At 35.2% G+C, this 22216-nt stretch overlaps 1 protein-coding gene across 1 annotated transcript; it reads right to left on the bottom strand.

The window, feature by feature from the left end:
* Window positions 1-1895: 1895 nt before the first annotated feature.
* LOC136026356 (uncharacterized) lies at window positions 1896-15347 on the bottom strand. The gene is made up of 4 exons (XM_065702885.1): window positions 15209-15347; window positions 10477-10606; window positions 8553-8670; window positions 1896-2602 (listed from the first exon to the last, which is right to left on the bottom strand). Exons 2-4 carry the CDS (start codon window positions 10581-10583, stop codon window positions 2501-2503), a joined length of 327 nt encoding a protein of 108 aa, XP_065558957.1. The 5' UTR covers window positions 10584-10606; window positions 15209-15347; the 3' UTR covers window positions 1896-2500.
* Between the last annotated feature and the right edge of the window lie 6869 nt (window positions 15348-22216).

The raw sequence follows: 22216 nt of genomic DNA, 5'->3' as shown, positions 1-22216 counted from the left end.
GCCTGGAACCAAGGCGTCTCCAAGTAAGCCTGATTCAAAAGCATGAAGCTCACCAAGACAACAAGCAGAAAAGATTTATTTACCTCATCATAGCTAAAATTCTTCTAGATTCGCTCGCTACAGAATCCTACTGCAATCTAGTCTGTTAATGCAATTTATCCTTTTCGGCATACATGTGAAAGGGAGAAATGACTTGCCTTTGGCAATTTACAATGAAAAATGTCCTCAACCTGTTGTGAACGACTCGTAGTCAAATGGGTTCACACAAGATGAGGTAGTTGTGGCTGGAGCCATAACAGTCGTAAAATAATTAAGAACTTCCTTCTGCTATGTCTGATCAAGTCAAGCTTTGGCTCCTGCGTACTAGAAAGTGAGTGTCTGGGTCTGAGAAAAACATGGAATTTTTTAAAAAGAAGTAGCGAAAAAATTACAATGGGAAACAAAAAGCAAGAGAATTTTTGTAGTAAAAAAAAGGCATACAGTCTTCTTAAAAAAGGGGGAGTGTTTTCTTATTATTTGTACTGAATTCAAAATAAAATCCTTTCTTACAAAGATTTCAATAGTGTGCTAATTATAAAGGCATTAGCTCGGTTTCTGTAGACAGCATATTCCTTATTATGATGATACTCTTTAGACTTAGAGATGCTGTACATAAAGTTTTAAGAGAAGAACAGTGTGGTTTTAGGAAGGGGAGTGGATGCGTCGACCAAACTATTATTTTTAGCTTAATGACTGACGAGTGTCTAAAGATAAATACAGTAAAGTAATGAGTGCTATGATTGGAATAACATTACTAGGAAGTGAGCTCAGTTGTTGGTTTGATGTGGAATCGAAAGTTGAGCAATTTCGGGTCCTATTCCCGTTTATGTGGATTATATCACGGACTTGACCTAAACAATGCGGCGAGGGCTATGGGAGAGCATAGAACCAAATTGTAAGGTATTCTCGTTTATGTGGATTATATCACGGACTTGACCTAAAGAATGCGGCGAGGGGTATGGGAGAGCATAGAATGGAATTGTAAGGTAAAAAGACGTAGACTTTGATTATGCAGACGATTTGAGTATCCTAGATAAAAGTTCAAGCAAAATGAATGAATTTTTGGGAATTATGAGGGTTTAGAGTGCAAGAATAGGTTTGAAAATTGGTGTTAAAAAGACTAAGTCCCTTAGACTAGGAATAAATGAAGGCAAAGAGGCTATGTTGGGTGACAAAAAGGGCAATGCAGTGGATAGCTTCGCTTACTTAGGCAGTATTATTAGTGACGATGGGGGATGCAGCGGAGATATGAAAAGTAGAATATACAAGACCTAGAGTGGTTTTTCGCCGTTGAAAACATTTAGAAGAATAGGAAGAAAGAGTGTTAACCAAGACTAGAATATTGGAGGATACTGTAATGACTGTGGTCAAGTGTGGCCCTGGACTGTGGTTGCTCCGGAAGGCAAAGGAATTTTGTTAACTGTTTTCTAGAGGAATTGTCTAGAGATAGTTTCAGATACCCGTTTGACTGACTGCAGGCCTATGTCAAGCAACAAGATGTGGTTTTTCATACCAACTTTCTGGGGTTGTAAAGGCATAAATGTTGAGATGGCTGGGTACGTTTTACAGATGAATGACAACAGATCACCAAAGATTGTTCTTTTTGGCCATCCATATGGGGCCAAACAAAAAGCAGGTCGTCCCCTAATGAGGGGGAAGACGTCTCAATGAGACATTTAAAGGAAATTGAACATCTTGGGACGCCTAATGAGCAAAGTTTTGAATAAAATGGGATGGAGAAGTAGTTAACGTACTCGTATTGGTCTCAGGTGGCTTGCTGTTGCAGTGAGTTGTTAGTAGTACTAAAAGAAAAGCAATGGTCTTCAAAAAAAGGTTAAGAGTGACATTCAAACGGGCACAAGTAATTGCTTTAATCAAAGTATATGACTATAATAATACTTAATTGCATCTTTACTATATGTGTGTCAATTTATTTATAGATATAAAACCTAGGAAAAATATACAATAATTAACGACCAGAAATATAAATACTCCAACAAACTACAGAAAAACAGTCTAACACGTTCGTATATTTTAAATGTTCCGCGCCGAGGATCTCATTATCATCACCTATATACATTTTGTTGCACTGATATTCTCTTATAATTTAAATTCAGCCTATGCCGATCACTAAATTCATTGTTTTTTGGGTCACAAGAAAATCCTTTCGTTAATTTTGTAGCATTTCTATTCCTGAAAATAACAGTGGCTTTACGGCCACTGTTGGAGGCAAGTAACAACTCTACACTGTTCTGGCTTAAGGTTTCTGTATTGGCAACCTTCCAAAAATTGCTAGAGATCCTTTGAGTGGTTTTTCTACTTGTTTTCGAAAGAAGGAAGGAGACTTGCGAATTCCTGATGAATAAAATATGTATGTACATGGAAATTTCTGTCAAGAGGCTCATTTACAACATTCGCTTCGTCGAAACAAAAATGATATTTTGAAAATGAGCAGAATGGATCAGTGAAATCGCAAGGAATCAATTTCGAATTGATTCTCTGATTCTAATGCTTTTTGTCTTTTTGCCTCTAATTCTCTCCGATACCATGTTCGAATGAGGATCTGAAAAATAGAAGAATAATCAATTAAAATTCCCAAATTACCTTTTCTAATTTAAGTCAGTGTTAAAACAGGCTGAGTTGTTTCAGCAAAAATAAAATAATCCTCTGTGAATGGGGAAAAATTCCAATTTTTCTAAATTTTTCATCAAAAAGATTCTTGCAGCAACATTGGTTTAAAATAGGATAACAAATCTTGATGAGATTAACAGATCTTGATGAGACTTCTCAAAGCTAGACAGACTAGACTTCTCTATTTCGGACTAGAAATACGCTCATGTTGTTAGAAAGGGTTAGGAACAGTTTATTTTGAAAGTTATTGTCTATGCAGGAAGTACGCACACATAAAATTTTTTTGGAGAAAGCCTGTAATGCTTTGGCAAGAGGGCTGAAAAGCTTGTCAAAACACCAATAACAGGACCCATGTTTTTATAGCATTAGGCACGATTACACGATTACTCCTCTATTTGTGTTACGGGAGAGAAGCAGACAGATCATTGAAACATGAAAATGGTATATCAGAAGCAGCGCAATAATGCTGCTTAAGTAAGGAGCGATGTGTGCACAATGTATTTTTTTGGGTCTTAGGACAGGGCACTTCATATCAAAGGACTTGTCGTAGAAACACTGATAAGGGCTCATTTGATTGGAAATCAAAACGGCTAGTGCCTTTTTAATAGTCGAAAGTGATTAGAGGGCAACTAACCCCCCCCCCCCCGGGCCCACCATTTCCCCAAACACATTCAATCAAAATTTGGAGATGGCCATTTTGTTCAGCGTAATTAAAAGGTTCGGAAATTATGTGTTTGAAGATGACAACCATCCCCCCCACAGCCCTCCGGGCAAGGGTTGTAAATTATGCCTTGTGGACATTTGAGGTTTATATAGAGAGGATGATCGTATAAACTTCGAAGGAAGCTAATTGGATCGCTAATCAGAAATTTTAGTGTCCCAAAATGCATATTTTCCCGAAATGCATCTGATAGAAATTTTGAGATGACCATTTGTTGTCGTAGAAACTTTGAAAAAGGCTCATTCGATTGGAAACTGAAAGGGCTAGTGCCCTTTTTATTAGTTAAAAGTAATTGGAGAAAAACAAGCCCCTCCCCACGCCCATCAATTCCCAGAACATATCTAATCAAAATTTTGAGATAGCCATTTTGTTCAATGTAATTGAAAGATCTGGAAATTATGTCTTTGAGGATGACAACCCTCCTCCTCCCTCACCCCTCAGGACACGTTATAAGTTATGTCCTGGGGGCATATATCATAAAAACTCTGGAATGGGCTCATTGGATGCGAAACAAGATGCTCTAGTGCTCTTTTAAGATTCAGAGTGATCAGAGGATTGATATTCCCCCCGCACCTCGTATTTTCCCGAAATGAATCTAATATAAATTTGTAGATGACCATTTGTTATCGTAGAAATTTCGAAAAGAGCTCATTCAATTGGAAATTGAAAGGGCTAGTGTTTTTTTAATAGTTCAAGTTGATTGGAGGGCAACTTACCCCCCTCCCACGCCGACCATTACCTGAAACACATCCAATCAAACTTTTGAGATTGCTATTTTGTTCCACGTAGTTAAAAGGCCCGTAAATTATGTATTTGAAGATGAAACCCCCCTACAGCCCTCAGGGCAAGGATTGTAAGTTATGCCCTGGCGACATGTAAGGTGTATATACGAAGGGTGATCGTATAAACTTCGGAGGGGGCTCATTGGATGGGTAATCAGAAGTTCTAGTCCCTTTTTAAAATTCAGATTAATTGGAGGTTGCATATCCCCCCCCTCACCTCATATTTTCCTGAAATGCATCTGATAGAAATTTTGAGATGGCCATTGTTGTCTTAGAAACTTCGAAAGGAGCTCATTCGATTGGAAATTGAAAGCGCTAGAGCCTTTTTTAATAGTCGAAAGGTATTGGAGGACAACTAACCCCCTTCCACGCCCACAATTTTCCCAAACCCATCCAATCCAAATTTTTAGATAGTAATTTCGTTCAACATAATTGAAAGGTCCGGAAATTATGTCTTTGGGGGGTGACAACCTCCCCAAGCCCTCTTGGTAAGGGTTATAAATTATGCCCTGAGGATATACAAGGTATATTTATAGAAAGAATGATCGTATAAACTTGCGAGGGAGCTCATTTATTGGTAATCAGAATTTCTAGTGCCCTTTTTTAAGATTCAAAATGATCTGAGAGTGGATACTCCCCCCCCCCCCACATCTCGTATTTTCCCGAAATGCATCTGATAGAAATTTTGAGATGGCCCTTTGTTGTCATAATAACTTCGAAAACAGCTCATTCGATTGGAAACTGAAAGGGTCAGTGTCTTTTTTATAGTCAAAGGTGATTGGAGGGCGATTAATCCCCCCTCCAGCGCCCACCATTTCCCTAAACACATTTAATAAAAATTTTCAGATAGCCATTTTGTCCAAAGTAATTGAAAGGTCCGAAAATTATGTCTTTAAAGATGACAACACTTCACAGTCCTCAGGGCAAGAGTTGTAAGTTATGCCCTGGGCATAATTCTATATATAAAGTATATGTAGAAAAGGGTGATCGTATAAACTTCGTAGGGGAGTCATTGGATTCGTAATAAAAGGCTCTAGTACCTTTTTTATGACTCAGAAGGATCGGAGTGTGGATATCCCCCTACACCTCGTATTTTCTCGAAATGCATCGGATAGAAATTTTGAGATGATCATTTATTGTCATAGAAGCTTCGAAAACAGCCCATTCGATTGGAAATTGGAAAGGCCAGTGCCCTTTTTAACAGTCGAAAGTGATTGGAGGGTAGCTAACCCCCCTCCCTGGTCCACCATTTCCCCAAACACACCCAATCAAAAATTTTGAGATAGACTTTTTGTTCAATGTAATTGAAAGGACTGGAAATTATGTCTTTGAAGATGACACCCCGACTGCCCTCAGGGCAAGGTAAGTTATGCTCTGGGGGTATGTAAGGTATATACAGAAAGGGTGATCGCATAGACTTCGGAGGGGGGTTGTTGGATTGCTAATCAGAAGTTTTAGTCTCTTTTTTAAAATTCAGATTGACTGGAGGGCGGATACCCCCCCACACCTCATATTTTCCTGAGATGCTTCTGATAGAAATTTTGAGATGGCCATTTGTTGTTGCAGAAACTTTGAAAAAGGCCTATTCGATTGGAAATTAATGAAAGGGCTAGTGCCCTTTTTATTATTCAAAAGTGATTGGAGGGAAACAAGCCCCATTCCCATGCCAATCAATTCCCAAAACATCTAATCAAAAATTTTAGATGACAATTTTTTTCAGTGTGGTTGAAAGGTCTGAAAATTATGTCTTTGACATACTTTCTCAAAATCAGAAAATAATTTGCACTTTACTGAAAAAAAAAAGGGCTGTGGATTGTCAGTTTATTATACATGTACTGATATATCCCTTAAATTTTTAATATTTTCTAATTTTTAAAAAGTCAAAACATTTTAAGCGTACTTTGTTTACTTAAATCACACAATAAATAACCGAGTGAAACTCAGAACGAGCAAAAATTAACATGAGTAGGACTGACGACCCCAATACCTTCTCAAGACCAGAACCTTATTTGCACTTTACTGAAAACAAAATGCATTTGAAATGGGTTCAGCTTGTTTTTGCTTGTTTAAAATGTTTTTGTGTTTACTTGTTTAAACAGATATGAAGGGGAAGTCCTCCCCCTTCATTCCAATTACAGCGCGAGTGTCTGGTGCACTTTTTAAGAGTAACAAGAGATTGGAGGGCAAGCAGCCCTTCTCTCAAGCACATTCATTTTCCAAACGCATCCAGTCAAAATTTTAAGACATCCATTTTGTTTAGCATGTTAGAACGGTCCAGCAACTATGTCTTTAGGGATATTAGGCAGGACAACCTCCCAAAATTATGCAATTGACCCATTATGCTTTTAAACTAAATGTTGCTTTAAAATAAATAGACAGGCATTGTGTTAAATGTGTTTAATAGACACCTAATTAATGTGTTAAATGGACACCAATATATCGAGAACGACTGGGAGTATTAAGTTATAACTTTCGGGGATACTGCTATTACTGCTTCTGCTTTTACAATTTAAATAAATAAAAAGAGTGTAAGTGTATCGAGGTCGTCAAAGCACATAGATAGAATCCCCTGGGAATGATATTAACTTTTATTTTTTAGGTCAACTTCAGAAGCTATAAAATTAAATTACAAAATACTGTTTTATGTCAGGATTAAAAATTGCTGAAAAGGTTTCTCCAACATACAAATAGCAACCCAAGCTATGGATTCTTATAGAAGAAAAACTGAAAGGATAAATATTTTTTTTCCATGAAAAAGACTATGTCAATAAAAAAACGAACAGAAATTATTTCAAAAAACTTTCCACAAGATTCAAAGAAATGTTTAAAGAGCTCCATTAAGCCAAGAATGAGCAAAAATAAAGTAAAAAAATCCTCAAGCATAAAACTACCACAAATCATTATCAATGAATAAATGAAACTCAACACGTACAGAAATTACAATAAATAGCCGAGTCAAACTCAAAACGAGCGAAAATTAACACCAGTAGGGCTGATAACTCCTATGCCTTCTCAAGACCAGAACACTGTGCTAAAAAAAACAGCAAACAAAATAACAAAATCTAACCTTCCGAAGTGAACTGTGCAAGAGGAGAAAAGACACTTGGAGTGTCTTTCTAAGGACGACTTGAAGGGGGCCCTTGCTTGATTTTCGTCTTGATAGTTTGCTACTGGCTGACAAAATCCTCTTTTTTTCACCTATTTGATTTTTTTTTCGTTTATTATACCCTTTCCTTTCTTGGTTTCATACGTGATGTATAGCCAGTGTGGTCTTGGAACGTATTTTTGTCTTTAGCACTTTTTTATTTTACTCTAATTCCAATCTAAAACTGATATCTGCCTTTATTTTTACTGATTCTGCCTTAACTGATTACTAGAACAAAGCTTACTACTCGGCAACCGAAAATTGGCTCAAAGAAACCAAAGGTGGGGGAACAATAGAGATAATGCTCTTCACTATTGACAAAAATTCAGATCCACAACCAGCAGTCTTTAGCTGGAAGGCAAGCAAAAACCGTCCTTTTAGCCGCTGGTAAAAATTATACCCCGCTTTCCAAGATGTGATATTATATTCCTCGGTCGAGGCAGAGGGCTACCATTCCCGTGAAAAACCACATATGCCAATTTTAACAATAAGCTAAAATTGGTTACGCAGAAAAAATAAATGAGACACAGCCAAAATACTACTTCCTCAATTCAATCAACCCATTCACAAATACCGTGATATTCACATGCATCACTTACATGCTTTTTTCAATGCTGAAATTGTAATAGCAGAGATAAAAATTAGATGGCTATGAATACGTTCTTAAGACTCTTTTTTGACTGAACATTAGTTAAGATCCTTATTAAAGCGATGTTTTTCTAAATTGATGCCTGATAAGGCTTTCTTTTTTTGTTTTGACAAAGTTACAGGGATAGCAGAAAAGTGAAGCAGATTCTGGCTACTCAACTTGTATCTAAGGAAATAAAGCAAGCATCTAGCTTAATTTAGTTTTTGCTTTGTTTTTATAATTTAGGTCAAGTAGAGACACACTGTTAATTATTGGTCAACGAAATTATTAGTTTAATGCGGTTGTCCCCACGTTTAAAGAGCAATATCAGCTAACATTAACATTGCTTAGTTTTAAATATATAATTTATCAGAGCTCTCATGTTTATCAGTTAGTATAGTAAAAAAAGTATTAAAAACGGAAAACATTTTTGCCATCGGGAGTTTTTAGGTAAACGCCATTGAATTATTCAGACAATTGTAATTTCAGGGAAATTGCACTTTCAGCCTATTTCCAATCACAAGATTCCACTTTTGTTGATTTTTTTCTTATGGGTGGTCTACCTTATACTATGCGTCTACTAATAGTGAATCAAGGGAGTTATACCTTGTACAGACAACATTCAAGACATGACCACACGCTACTAGCACAGCTATCTGTAGGGTCAATTAATCGTGATCGCCTTATGATTTCTAATCGAATCTCCTCACATGATATACCAATCCTATAAAATAAAAATTGAATAAGCTTCTTACATTTCATTTTAGTTTTTAGAGAAGGAGAAGGATACTTAAAGTGAATATTCAAGAACCAATGATGCCGACTCACAAAAATGTATGTGGCCTGGGGCACAATGCCTTTTCAAAATCTAGGTTTATAATTTTGTTTCTTTTTCGTATTTTGTTTTACTGAAAATAGCAAAAAAATCTAATGTCCGATGAAAAAGAAAGAATAGATATTTTCCAAGCCTAAGGGGTCGAGGCAAACAAATAAGGGGCAAATGGCCCGATTCTTCCTGCCTCTCATCTTCTAATTTCAGCCCCTACCAAGAGCTCGTTTAATTATTTTGATCCATGTGTTTCCATTATAATGTCCACTCTAAAATATTTTTGGTTCTTAGTCTGTGTTTTGCTTTGATTTGTTCGTTTCTTATTTCTAATGATTTTCTTTTTTAAATCTTTTCCAGAATTAATTAATTCACTATACATCGTTCAAAAATATATTTACATGTTCATATCTTACGCACCGGAATTGGAAACGTCAATAGTTAAGCCGAAGTACCCCACCCTAACACAGAAGTTGGCTTAAGGAGCATGTCAATTAATTGCAATATCATTGTTTTCTTTGTCGGGGGGGGGGGGAGAGGCAGAACCTACTAAAAAAGGTGACTCATATTTTAATTATTTTGATTATTTATGAATCATATTTAATAGACATATTATCATTTCTGGTACGAGATTATCCATAATGGACGCCCAATTCTAGGTTTAACCTGACGTGGCCTGAAAACATAATTCAAATTTTCTTAATAGTCAAACTTCTCTTCCTTTAATGTTGCAGGTCAAGTTTTTTTGTAGCAGTTTGTTATCTGGGTGTTTTTTTTTTTTTTTTTTTTTATCGGAAAGCCAAAGTTTGTAAACAAGAAAAAATGCTAGCTATTGCGGATCAGCACTGAAACCTGTGTTTTTTCGATCTAGACTAGACTTTTAACTCATATAAACTCAACAACCGTTTTAAACTTAATGCTTATACATCGAATAATTATTTGACAAAATGATGTAACTAAATAGTGACCAACATTTCCAGCTACAAATTGAGTTGTTTTTTTTTATTAACAAGCTTGGCTATTCTTTTCCTATATAAATTCTTGATCTATGGCGTATAGGAATTAATGGTTCATATTTAAATTTATTGATAAATTAAAGAATTAATTGTTGCTCCTTTGGAAATTACCTGGGGGATCTTGACTCAAAGTAGAAACAAAACCATCAGTTCTATATTTGTTTTAAAGTATTTTTTCTTGCTGTTCCGATTTCGATGCTAACAGTTACCAACCCTGTTCTAGTTTTGGCAATCGTTTTGTTTTCGTTGTGATCTGTGATCACAACGAAAACTGTGATCAGGAACGCTAAAGGTTTTTATATCCCTCCCCGACCACTTAATCTGGATTTTATTACAATGTCCATATGATTTTTGTGCATTTCTCGTAAAATTTACACTTTATGGCACTTTCCTCGGAGCCTTTGCTTATTGTCCAAAACTAAATCTCCCATTCATGCTCCCTGTATTAATTATTGCTTGCGGGAGACATTATACAGTAATTGACTTAGGGTGAGGGAAAGGTGCATTTGAAAGCAATCATTTCCAACTATTTTCAATAAGTTTTTTTTACTCATATTTTAGTTAATAAGTTTGTTATACGACTAACTGTCGTATAGTATCGTTTTAAGGTTTTTTTTTTCTTTAAAATTTATATCGTGTATTATAAAACCTTACAATTACTTCGTCAATAGTTTTTAAAAATACTTACAAAGGCTTAAAATATCTGCAGTGTATAGCCTGGGCAGGACGAGGGAATAACTCCAGTGTGACAGCAAAAACAATTAACATCATAAAAACTCGTTGCTGAGTAGCCATGAATGGTATTGTTTCCTAATATCCTAAAAACAACAACTGTTATTACTGTTATCTTCCAAACATTACCTCAGAGTAACATATGTATCAGAAACCTATATAGTAATGTTTAATGCATGTTATCCTTCCCAAAACAAAAAGGACTAACTCACTCTTATATGGTAACATAGATACATTATTATCTATACTTATACATGACAATGTCGATTTTTAAACCTGATTTCACAACAGACAAAACCAGTTAAAAAAATTTGTATATATACATTTGTTATTATAAGCCACTGTTAATTAACCATCTTGTCACTTACAACAGGAGCCTAGATTATTGGTATTTCTAGCCAAAATACACAATACAAATCTTGTAACCAGTGTTTTCGTTTTTTCTGATTGTAGTAAGTTTCTTCTAAAAAAAAATTGTTTATATTCCAAAGTTAGAAGAGAGCTGTATCCTCTCAACTAGGACGTTCTAGGTTTTTCTGTTGGTAATTGCAAGCATATCTCGCCCAAATCTGTGAAAAATTCCTCCTATGGCTAAAATCGCACAGCCACAGAGAAAGTATGACAGAATAATTTAAGAAAAGAAAGAATTTTGGGAAATTGGCTCAATAATGCGAAATAGAGCAGTCAAAGGGAAATAACGAAGAAATGTATGTCGGCTATTAAAATAAAATAACGAAGAAATCGTACATCGGCTATTATAAAGGAAGGTTAATAATAGTTCCAATAAAGATAAATCCTTTTATTAGACAGTGAAAAAACAATAGAAAAACACTGGATATTTCGATCACATATACAGTGAACGTCATGTGCAGATATATCAGTTGTGTATCTGCTGATGACGATGATTGCATATGTGACCGAAATGTCCAGTTTTTTTTTTTTTCAGTGTATAGTAAAAGGATTTATCCATATTTAAACAACTATTTATGGTCACGGAAAGGCTGTGTGGTCTTGGAAATTAACAATGAAGAAGGGGTCATTGCTAGGGAAGGAAGCTAAATTCCGAAAATTTCCAATTTTCTAAGTTTCCAAATTGTGCTAAGCAACAATATTGAGCCAAAGGTTACAAAAACCATCGAATAAAAATTTTATGATAGCCAATCAATTTAAAATGATTGAAAAGCTACATCCATCCAGGTATATCTTTCCTGTTTCAAATGCAGTAATGTTGCACGGTGGCGCATTCGTTCTTAAGGATGCACATAGTCCATATGGTTAATATTGACATTTGTTTTAAAGCCTCACTTAACTAAGCAAATTCATTTGAACTTTAATAGGATTTTGCAGAGGGGTGTAGGATTATGCATCAGACATCATGAGCTGGGCCAGTAGATCTTTATTTTGGTAAGGACTATGTACTTGAAGCATCAAAAAATACGCTTTTATGCCCAAACGTTCTATGTTTTGGTTAGCTTTCAGACACATATAGTAGAAAGTTTGGGAAAAGGGGAGGGTAGAAATCAACCGTAGAGTTAAGCTAATCCTTAGCGTTAAGGTAGAAATTAATCTTTCATTTCCTTGCTGCTCGAGAATATTTTTGGACTGCACAGTCATGTAATATGGGTGTTACATGGAGACAGCGCCCTCCTTGTTGCGGGCAATCGTTTCAGTGTGTGAGATAAAAGATAACATGGAAGTAGTAACAAATAATCGACTTATGTTTTCCTACCAAAATGGTTTTTCAAGCAATTATCCTATCGGCATCTTTCAGAAATAAAATTATGTTGTCTATATTGCTTTGTAATTTTTCTTGAACGTTGGAATTAGCAGTTGAAATACCCATCGTTATGTACCCATAAATTCTTCATTACCGAAATAAGCCAGTCACTGTCCCTGCTTTAAGTCCCTAGACAGTCAACCCGGTGACAAAAGCACTGCTTTTCCTCGAAGAATATCTGTGCAAATTAAATTTCGATAAAAAAGAGTTGATTTTGAGTAGGAGTGTGAATAGCCCTCCTGGCATATTGGGAGTTCCTGAGTATGCAATAAAAATAAAGAAAAAAGTAAATATAAAAGAAAACTATCTCAATATAAAAGCACTTATATAAAGGTGAATATCGCCTCCTCAACCCAGCCACTCTTTACGCCACAGCTTCACTTTACCCTGGTTCTTTAATGCTTTAATGTACAGAGCAAAGGGGAATTACGGAGGGATAGCCCCCTCATATACTTAATAATATATGTCTGTTTCAAGTTTCATTGTCACTCTGTACTTCCATTTGAAAAAAAAATGTTTTTTTCATTTAGCTACAAAATGAATTGGATGTTTTTAAACGCAAACAAAAAAGAATATATTTTTCAATTGAACTAAAGACGAATTAATTCTTGAAATAAGGGAATACCTATAAGATACGGGAGGGAGGCTACCCTCCCCCATTTCAGTAATATTTGTTAAGGCAGAAATTGGAATTTACCCTAATAAAAGAGGCTTTTTACCGGAGAAGTATATTGGATCATTTTCAAACAGTTTGTGGTAACGAACTGCAGTAAGGAGCGACCCAGCTCAATAGTAACCTAAACTCTAAAAAAAGAAATTTTGATACCAATATTTAAATCAGAAGAATTGCATTTTAATGCTGATTTTAAATATATAAGTTTCATCAAGTTTAGTCTTACCCATCAAAAGTTACGAGCCTGAGAAAATTTGCCTTATTTTAGAAAATAGGGGGAAACACCCCCTAAAAGTAATACAATCTTAACGAAAATCACACCATCAGATTCAGCGTATCAGAGAACACTATTGTAGAAGTTTCAAGCTCCTATCTAGAAAAACGTGGAATTTCGCATTTTTTGCCAGAAGACAGATTACGGATGCGTGTTTATTTGTTTTTGTTGTTTTTTACCAGGGGTGATCGTATCGACTCAGTGGTCCTAGAATGTCGCGAGAGGGCTCATTCTAACGGAAATTAAAAGTTCTAGTGCTATTTTTAAGTGGTCAAAAAAATTGGAGGGCACCTAGGCCCCCTCCCACGCTAATTTTCCCCCAAAATCACCGGGTCGAAATTCTGAAATAGCCATTTTGTTCACCATAAATGAAAAACATAATAACTATGTCTTTGTGGACGCCTTACCCCCCCCCCCCCACAGTCCCCGTGGGAGGGGCTGCAAGTTACAAACTTTGACCGTTGTACACATATACTAATGGCTATTGGGAAGTGTACAGACTTTTTCAGGGGGATTTTTTTGGTTGGGGGGGGGATTACCTGAAAGGATCTTTCCATAGAGGAATATTTCGGGGGGGGGGAACTTTCTAGCATTATTTAAAAAAACAATGAAAAAATAAATATGAAAAGTTTTTTTCAAATGAAAGTAAGGAGCAGCATTAAAACTTAAAACGAACAGAAATTATTGCGCATATGAGGGGTTCACCTCCTCGTAATACCTCGCTCTTTACGCTAAAGTATTTCTAGTAATTTCAACTATTTATTCTACGGCCTTTGTGATTCAGGGGTCATTCTTAAGGAATTGGGACAAAATTCAAGTTTTAGTGTAAAGAGCGAGGTATTGACGAGGGGGTGAACCCCTTCATATACGGAATAAAAACATACGATAATAGAAGTTCTTTACGTAAGTTAATTCGTAAATTACGTATATTTTTTACTAATGAAAACGTTCGTAAAAAATTAAAAGTTCTAGTTGCCTTTTTAAGTAATAAAAAAATTGGAGGGCAACTAGGCCTCCTCCCCCATTCTTTTTTCTCGAGAAAAAAAGAGAAAGCCATTTAAGAAAATGAGAAAGCCATTTAGCCAAAAAAAAATTAATATGTGAATTTCGTTTTCATTATTTATCGGAGAGCCAAAATCAAAACTTGCATTAAATCAAAAACGCTCAGAAATTAAATAAAAAAAACAAGTTTTTTTAAACTGAAAGTAAGGAGCGACATTAAAACTTAAAACGAACAGAAATTAATCCGTATATGAAAGGGGCTTTTCCTCCTTAACCCCCACTCTTTACGCTAAAGTTTTTTACTGCTTTAAAAAGTAGAGTTAAGAGAAAGAGTCAAACTTTGGCGTACAGAGCGAGGGGTTAAGGAGGAAAAGCACCGTTCATATACGGGGTAATTTCTGTTCGTTTTAAGTTTTAATGTCGCTCCTTACTTGCAGTTAAGAAAACTTTTTGTTTTATTTAATTTTGTTCAGGAGACGATACTTCATTGTAAATAATTTAACTTCAAAAATTAGTTGGGAAATATTAACATATTATACGAAATTGCACAACGAATTTTTATCTTCAGGATAAGGGAAACCCACCTTCCCCGAAACTTGGAACCCAGTTCTAAATGGGTACTTGGAGAATATGGGGAAGGTAAAATGGGGTGTGCAAAATTACTGGGTGGCTGGCACTCAGCCCCCCACTGCATTGAAGGGCCATGAAGCAGAGATCAACACGTCTAATTAGAACTTTTTGGTTTAGTGCCGTTTCGTTTGAATGTTTTCCCTCCCTCCCTTCAGCAAAATATGCAGCATCATGGAGCCTATTCAAATGGTTTTAAAAAAGGATCCAATGCCTTTTTAAATATTTTGATCAGAAAAAGTAAGCAATTACATTAGAACGAAAAACAGATTCAGTATACTAAAAATACAAAATAAGGAAATAAAATACTTTGATTTCTATTGTTTCTCTTTTACCTGATCTTGTTACTCCTAAATCCGGATACCACACAAAGCACATGTATCTTGTAATTAGATATACAAGTATATAAAATAAGCCTACTAGTAAAGTTTCTAGTTGACTTTCCCAAAAGTCCTTGATTTTATTGGGTTGTTTTGAGACTCGTTTTGCTTCATCGGTAGCTCCTTTTATAGGTTGTATTTATGCTGATGCTCTGAAACAATCGTAGAAGAAACCCTTCATGGTAATGGACGGCAATAAAGGAGTGGCTCTGTCAATAGCAACTAATACCATAAAAATGAGTTTTGAAGACGATATATGTGCAAAAATTATTTTCACTGTTTCAGATGTGCAAAATTTTCTGAATTTAGTCGTTATTATTTGAATAACGAGCCTATGATTCTGGTGAATCGTAGGGGGTCTCTGGCTGGAGCTTAGAAACTCTTGTTCCTACATATGGCCTACTTGAATTTTAACTTGATGAACTTATTTTGTCTCTTTTTGCTCGGCTGAATCATATCAACGTAACCTAAACTTGCACAAAATCAAGCCGCTCCCAAAACCAAGAGAAGGGCGTGGACCCAACGTTTCTTCCTCTGTCCACGTACCTTCCGTGGACCAAACACCCACCGCTGTGTAGCCCCTTCATTAGTAAAAATACTGAAGATAAAGAGTCAAAGATGCGTTTTTTTTCCAGAAGGGACTATTTTGAACCAATGGCCGTCTAATATCATTAGAAAATTCATTCATGTGGAACTATAGGGTTATAGTTTCTAATTCAAAATAGAGCTCGCCATGAGGGTTATCTTGTGCCACAAAAGAGAGATTTGACCTGAACAGGCTCTAAATGTGAATTATATAGTGATTTTTTAGATAGCCATTTGATTGAGAGCCATCATGAATATCTATATATGGCCTTCTGGAGACCGTATTACCACTTCAGTGGCAAATTCGTCCTCAAACAGATATTAAATAAAAAAACAAGCTATTTTTAACTGAAAGTAAGGAGTGACATTAAAACTTAAAACGAACAGAAGTTACTTCGTATATGAAAGGGGCTGCTTCCTCATCAACGCCCCGCTCTTTGCGCTAAACTTTGACTCTTTGTCTCAACTCTACTTTTTAAAACAGTAAAAAACTTTAGCGCAAAGAGCGGGACGTTGATGAGGAAGCAGCCTCCTTCATACACGAAGTAATTTCTGTTTGTTTTAAGTTTTAATGTCGCTCCTTACTTTCAGTTAAAAAAAAACTTGTTTTTTTATTTAATTTCTGAACTTTTTTGAATCAATGCATGTTTTTTTAATCAAATTTCGGAATAATTAAAACGAAATTTGCATTTTTTTATTTTTCTTTTTTTTGGCTAAATGGCTTTCTCTTAGCTTTGATCGAATGATTTTGAGAAAAAAGGACTGGGGGAGGAAGCCTAGTTGCCCTCCGATTTCTTGGTTACTTAAAAAGGCAACAAGAACTTTCGATTTTCACGAATGTTTTTATTAATAAAGGATATACGTAACTTATAAATTAGCTTACGTAACGAACTTTTATATTCTCAGGTTTTTATTACATATAAGAGGGGGTTCACCCCCTCGTCAGTACTTTGCTCTTTACATTAAAGCTTAAATTTTGTCCCAATTCATTAAGAATGACCCCTGAATGACCAAAGCCGTTGAATAAATAGTTGAAATTACTAAAAATACTTTAACGTAAAGAGCGAAGTATTAGGAGGAGGTGAGCCCCTCGTATGCGTAATAATTTCTGTTCGTTTAGGTTTTATTGTTGCTCCTTACTTCCAGCTGAAAAAAATTTTTCCATATTTATTTTTCTTTTTTTTTAATAATGCTAGAAAATTCTGCGCTCCCTTCATGAAAATTTTCTTCTCCCATGACAAATTCCTCGATGGAAAGTTCTCCCAACATATCCCCCTCTTCTCAACCCCTCCCCCAACCAAAAAATTGCCGTGAAAACGTCTGTACACTTCCCAATAACCATTACTATATGTAAGCACTGGTCAAAGTTTGTAACTTGTAGCCCCTTCCACGGGGACTTTGGGGGAGTAAGTGGTCCCCAAAGACATAGTTATAAGGTTTTTCGACTACGCTGAATAAAATGGCTATCTCAGAATTTTGATTCGTTGACTTTGGAAAAATAATTAGCGCGGGAGGGGGCCTAGATACCTTCCAATTTTTTTGGTCACTTAAAAAGGGCACTAGAACTTTCCATTTCCGTTAGAACGAGCCCTCTTGTAACATTGTAGGACCACTGGGTCAATACGATCACCCCCGGGGAAAAAACAAAAAAACAAACACAAATAAACACGCATCCGTGATGTGCCTTCTGGCAAATAAAATACTAATTCCACATTTTTGTAGATAGGAGCTTGAAACTTCTACAATGGGGTTCTCTGATACGCTGAATCTGATGGTATGATTTTCGCTAAGATTCTATGACTTTCAGGGGTTGTTTCCCCCTATTTTCCAAAATAAAGCAAATTTTCTCAGGCTCGTAACTTTTGATGGATAAGACTAAACTTAATGAAACTTATATATTTAAAATCAGCATTAAAATGCGATTCTTTGTCCATTTTTAGAGTTTTGGTTACTATTGAGCCGGGTCGCTCCTTACTACAGTTCGTTACCACGAACTGTTTGATAGTTTCTAATTCAAAATAGAGCTCGCCATGAGGGTTTTTGTTTTGCCACAAAAGAGAGCTTTGACCTGAACAGGCTCTAAATGTGAATTATATAGTGATTTTTTTTTTAGATAGCCATTTGATTGAGAGCCATCATGAATATCTATATATGGCCTTCTGGGGACCGTGTTACCACTTCAGTGGCAAATTCGTCCTCAAACAGATATTAAATAAAAAAAACAAGTTTTTTTTTAACTGAAAGTAAGGAACGACATTAAAACTTAAAACGAACAGAAATTATTCCGTATATGAAAGGGGCTGTTCCCTCCTCAACGCCCTTCTCTTTACGCTAAAGTTTGACTCTTTCTCTTAACTCTACTTTTTAAAACAGTAAAAAACTTTAGCGTAAAGAGTGGGGCGTTGAGGAGGAAACAGCCCCTTTCATATACGGAATAATTTCTGTCACTCCTTATTTTTAGTTAAAAAAAAACTTTTTTTTATTTGATTCCTGAAAGTTTTTGAATTAATGCATGTTTTGATTTTTGCTCTCCGCAAACGAAAAATTAAAAGGAAATTTGCATATTATTTTTGTTTTTGCTAAATGGCTTTCTCATAGCTTTGATTGGACGATTTTGAGAAAAAAGGAGCGGGGGAGTAGGCCTAGTTACCCTCCAATTTTTTTGTTATTTAAAAAGGCAGCTAGAATTTTAAATTTTTACGGACGTTTTTATTAGTAAAAATATACGTAAATTACGAATTAACCTACGTAACGAACTTCTATAGCCGTATGTTTTTATTACGTATATGAGGGGGTTCGCCCCCTCTTCAATACCTCGCTCTTTACACTAAAGCTTAAATTTTTTCCCAATTCCTTAAGAATGACCCCTGAATCACAAAGGCCGTAGAATAAATAGTTGAAATCAATAAAATTACTTTAGCGGAAAGAGCGAGGTATTAGGAGGTGGTAAACCCCTCATATCGGTAATAAAATCTGTTCGTCTTTAAGTTTTAATGCTGCTCCTTACTTTCAGTTGATAAAAACTTTTTTCATATTTTTTTTTCATTGTTTTTTAAAAAAATGCTAAAAAATCCTGTGCCCCCTTCACGGAAATTTTCTCCCCCTATGAAAAATTCGTCCATGGAAATTTCCCCCGAATAACTTCCTCCCCTGAACCCCCCCCCCCAACAAAAAAGTCCCCCTGAAAGCGTCTGTACACTTCCCAATAACCATTACTGTTTGCAAACACTGGTCAAAGTTCATAACTTGCAGCCCCTCCCGCAGGGACTGTGGGGGAGTAAGTCGTCCCCAAAGACATAGTTATTAGGCTTTTCGTCTATGCTGAATAAAATGGCTGTCTCAGAATTTTGATCCGGTGACTTTGGGAAAAAATGAGCGTGGGAGGAAGCCTAGGTGCCCTCGAATTTTTTCGGTCACTTAAAAAGGGCACTAGAAATTTTAATTTTCGTTAGAATGAGCCCTATCGCGACATTCTAGGACCATTTGGTCGATAAGATTATCCCTGGAAAAAAAAAAGACGAAATAAATAAACAAGCATCCGTGATCTGTTTTGTGGCAGAAAATACAAAATTCAACATTTTTGTAGATAGGAGCTTGAAACTTCTACTTTAGGGTTCTCTGATACGCTGAATCTAATGGTGTGATCATTCAGATTCTATGACTTTTAAGGGGTGTTTTCCCATATTTTCTAAAATAAGGCGAATTTTATCAGGCTCGTACCTTTTGGTGGATAAGTCTAAACTTGATGAAACTTATATATTTAAAATCAGCATTAAAATGCAATTCCTTTGATGTAACTATTGTTGTAAAAATCCGCTTTAGAGTTTCGGTTACTATTGAGGCCGGGTCGCTCCTTACTACAGTTCGTTACCACGAATTGTTTGATATGTATGGAATTTAAAGTGCCGAAACCCTATAGGCAAGTGTGTATTCTTCTGATGAGCCCTTGTGTTGGGTTGTTGCCTCTGGATTATTTGTCTTTTTTTCTTTTTTTTTAATGTTTGGTAAATGACGACTTATACTTACTGACGATATGACTGCCTCTCCATGGATTATTCTTTATGGTTGATTGTGTATGGCTATGCTGTTTGACCTATGTGATTGTATGGATGAGTAGGGTTAATGCCTCATTCATGTGCTGATCTATATTAATCACTAATTTTTTTTTTTTTTTTTTTTTTTTTTTTTTTTTTTTTTTTTTTTTTTTTTTTTTTTTTTAATATATATAACGAAAAGAGAAACCATCAATGCAACAGCACAAACACATTAAAAAAAAAAGAAAAAAAGAAAAAATAAAGGAGATAGAAGGAGAAAAGGAAGACTGTTTTCCTAAATTAGTGATTAATATAGACCAGCACTTAAATGAGGCCTTAACCCTATTCATCCATTCAACCACATAGGTCAAGCAGCATAGCCATACACAATCAACCATAAAGAATAATCCATGGACAGGCAGTCATATCGTCAATAAGTATAAGTCGTCATTTACCAAACAATAAAAACAGTAAAGACAAATAATTCAGAGGCAACAATCCAACACAAGGGCTCATCAGGAGAATACACTTGCCTATAGGGTTTCGGCACTTTAAATTCTCTACTCAGTCAAGTGTTGTGCCTACTACAGAATATCCATGGCATCCCCGTTTCAATTATCACCCCCAAAATATATGCCTATGAAAAAAAAACCCAGCAAATGTAGAACAACCAAGTAACACCAAAACAAGCTTATCCTGTTACTATAATCCTCTGTTTAGCAGCAATAGGTAAACTAAATGTGATAAATTTTACCAAATCGCAAATATTAACTCTTTGCAAAAAAACTGAATGAGCTAAACAATTATAGAATTATTCATTACCATGTGGCTATTTTTGAAAAATCCGCTTTATTAGATACACAATTTACAAAATAGATGGCGCTGCATCAACTTTTCGCGAACCTCCGAAATTAACCGAAAATTTCCCAATTATTTCCAGGTAATTCTTTTGGTATTTATTTAAAAGTTCGTTATAATGAAAACTAATTTTTTTAAATTGCCAAGTTAATTTATTTGCAGAAAAACCTCTTAATATCAATTTTTGGCTTAAGATTTTACATCTATTTTTAAAATCAAATTACTACAAATCCTTGCATAACGAAGTAACTGTGAGAAAAACGCCGAATATGTGATATTTGAGTGTATACTACTTTCAGGGAATGGGAAACTAATCACTTCAAAATCAAAATCATCCGTTTTATTATACTTTTTAAAACTTAATTTATTATTATCAGAAATATTAATATTTAAATCTAAGAAATGATCTTCAAGACCAGCGCCATGACTAGGTTCAAGAGTAAGCTCTGATGGATATATATTTTTAGAAATATCAATGAAATCCTTACAATTTAAGACCAAAATATCATCTAAATATCTTTTATTATTTGACAAAACTTGTTTTAAATTATTTGGATTATTCTTATCCATCACATATTTATATTCTAGTTGACTTAAAAACAAGTCAGCTATAAATGGGCTGGCATTCCCCCCCCATGGTAATTCCCACGATTTGCTTGTACAAATCACCATCAAATCTTATATAAGTATTGTATAAAACAAATTCTAATAAATTAAAAATCATATCCAAGCTGTAACATCTCAAGTTAACTGTAGTCTTAAAGCAATTTGTCCATATAGCTTTTTTATTATACGTGTCTATTTTTAAGAACCTTTTACTAGATAAGAGGAAAGATTTCTTAATAACCGTTTTTAAATTATCTAACACTACATTAAGTGATAAATTAGTATACATTGTCTCAAAATCGAAAGACTCAATTCTTTTAGCTGATACCATTGTTAAAGAATGTATCACCTGCAGTGAATTATTAACACTCCAATATGGATTAAAATTCGAAAATTTTTTAATACCAGAACAATAGGTTTTAAGTTTATTTATAATTTCCTTTAAAATTAAAGAGAGGTCAGTAGCAGCAATGCGGGTTGGACATTTAGCTGCTCCAGCAATAAACCGTGGTTTAGGGGTATTCTTATGAAATTTTACAGTCCAGTATAGGAAAGTATATATATATATATATATATATATATATATATATATATATATATATATATATATATATATATATATATATATATATATATATATATTCTATCCAAGATAAACGGTTATTCTGGAAACAAAAGCAAGTTCTAGACCCAGAATTCTTGACTTTTCATGATGAGTTTTTCAAGAAAACTTTCCCATTCGTTTGAAGGAATACATTTGGACTAAGTGCGAAAACGAGAGCTTAATGAGTAACAGTGACGGCACCGATCCCAATTATTTTCAGTAAAGAATAAAAGATTCATATCGTTTACTTACCTGTATTGAAATGACAGTTGCGAG

Source organism: Artemia franciscana, chromosome 4 (genome assembly GCF_032884065.1).
Source record: "Artemia franciscana chromosome 4, ASM3288406v1, whole genome shotgun sequence".
Taxonomy (NCBI): Eukaryota; Metazoa; Arthropoda; class Branchiopoda; order Anostraca; family Artemiidae; genus Artemia; species Artemia franciscana.
This window is presented reverse-complemented; position numbering and strand designations above follow the sequence as displayed.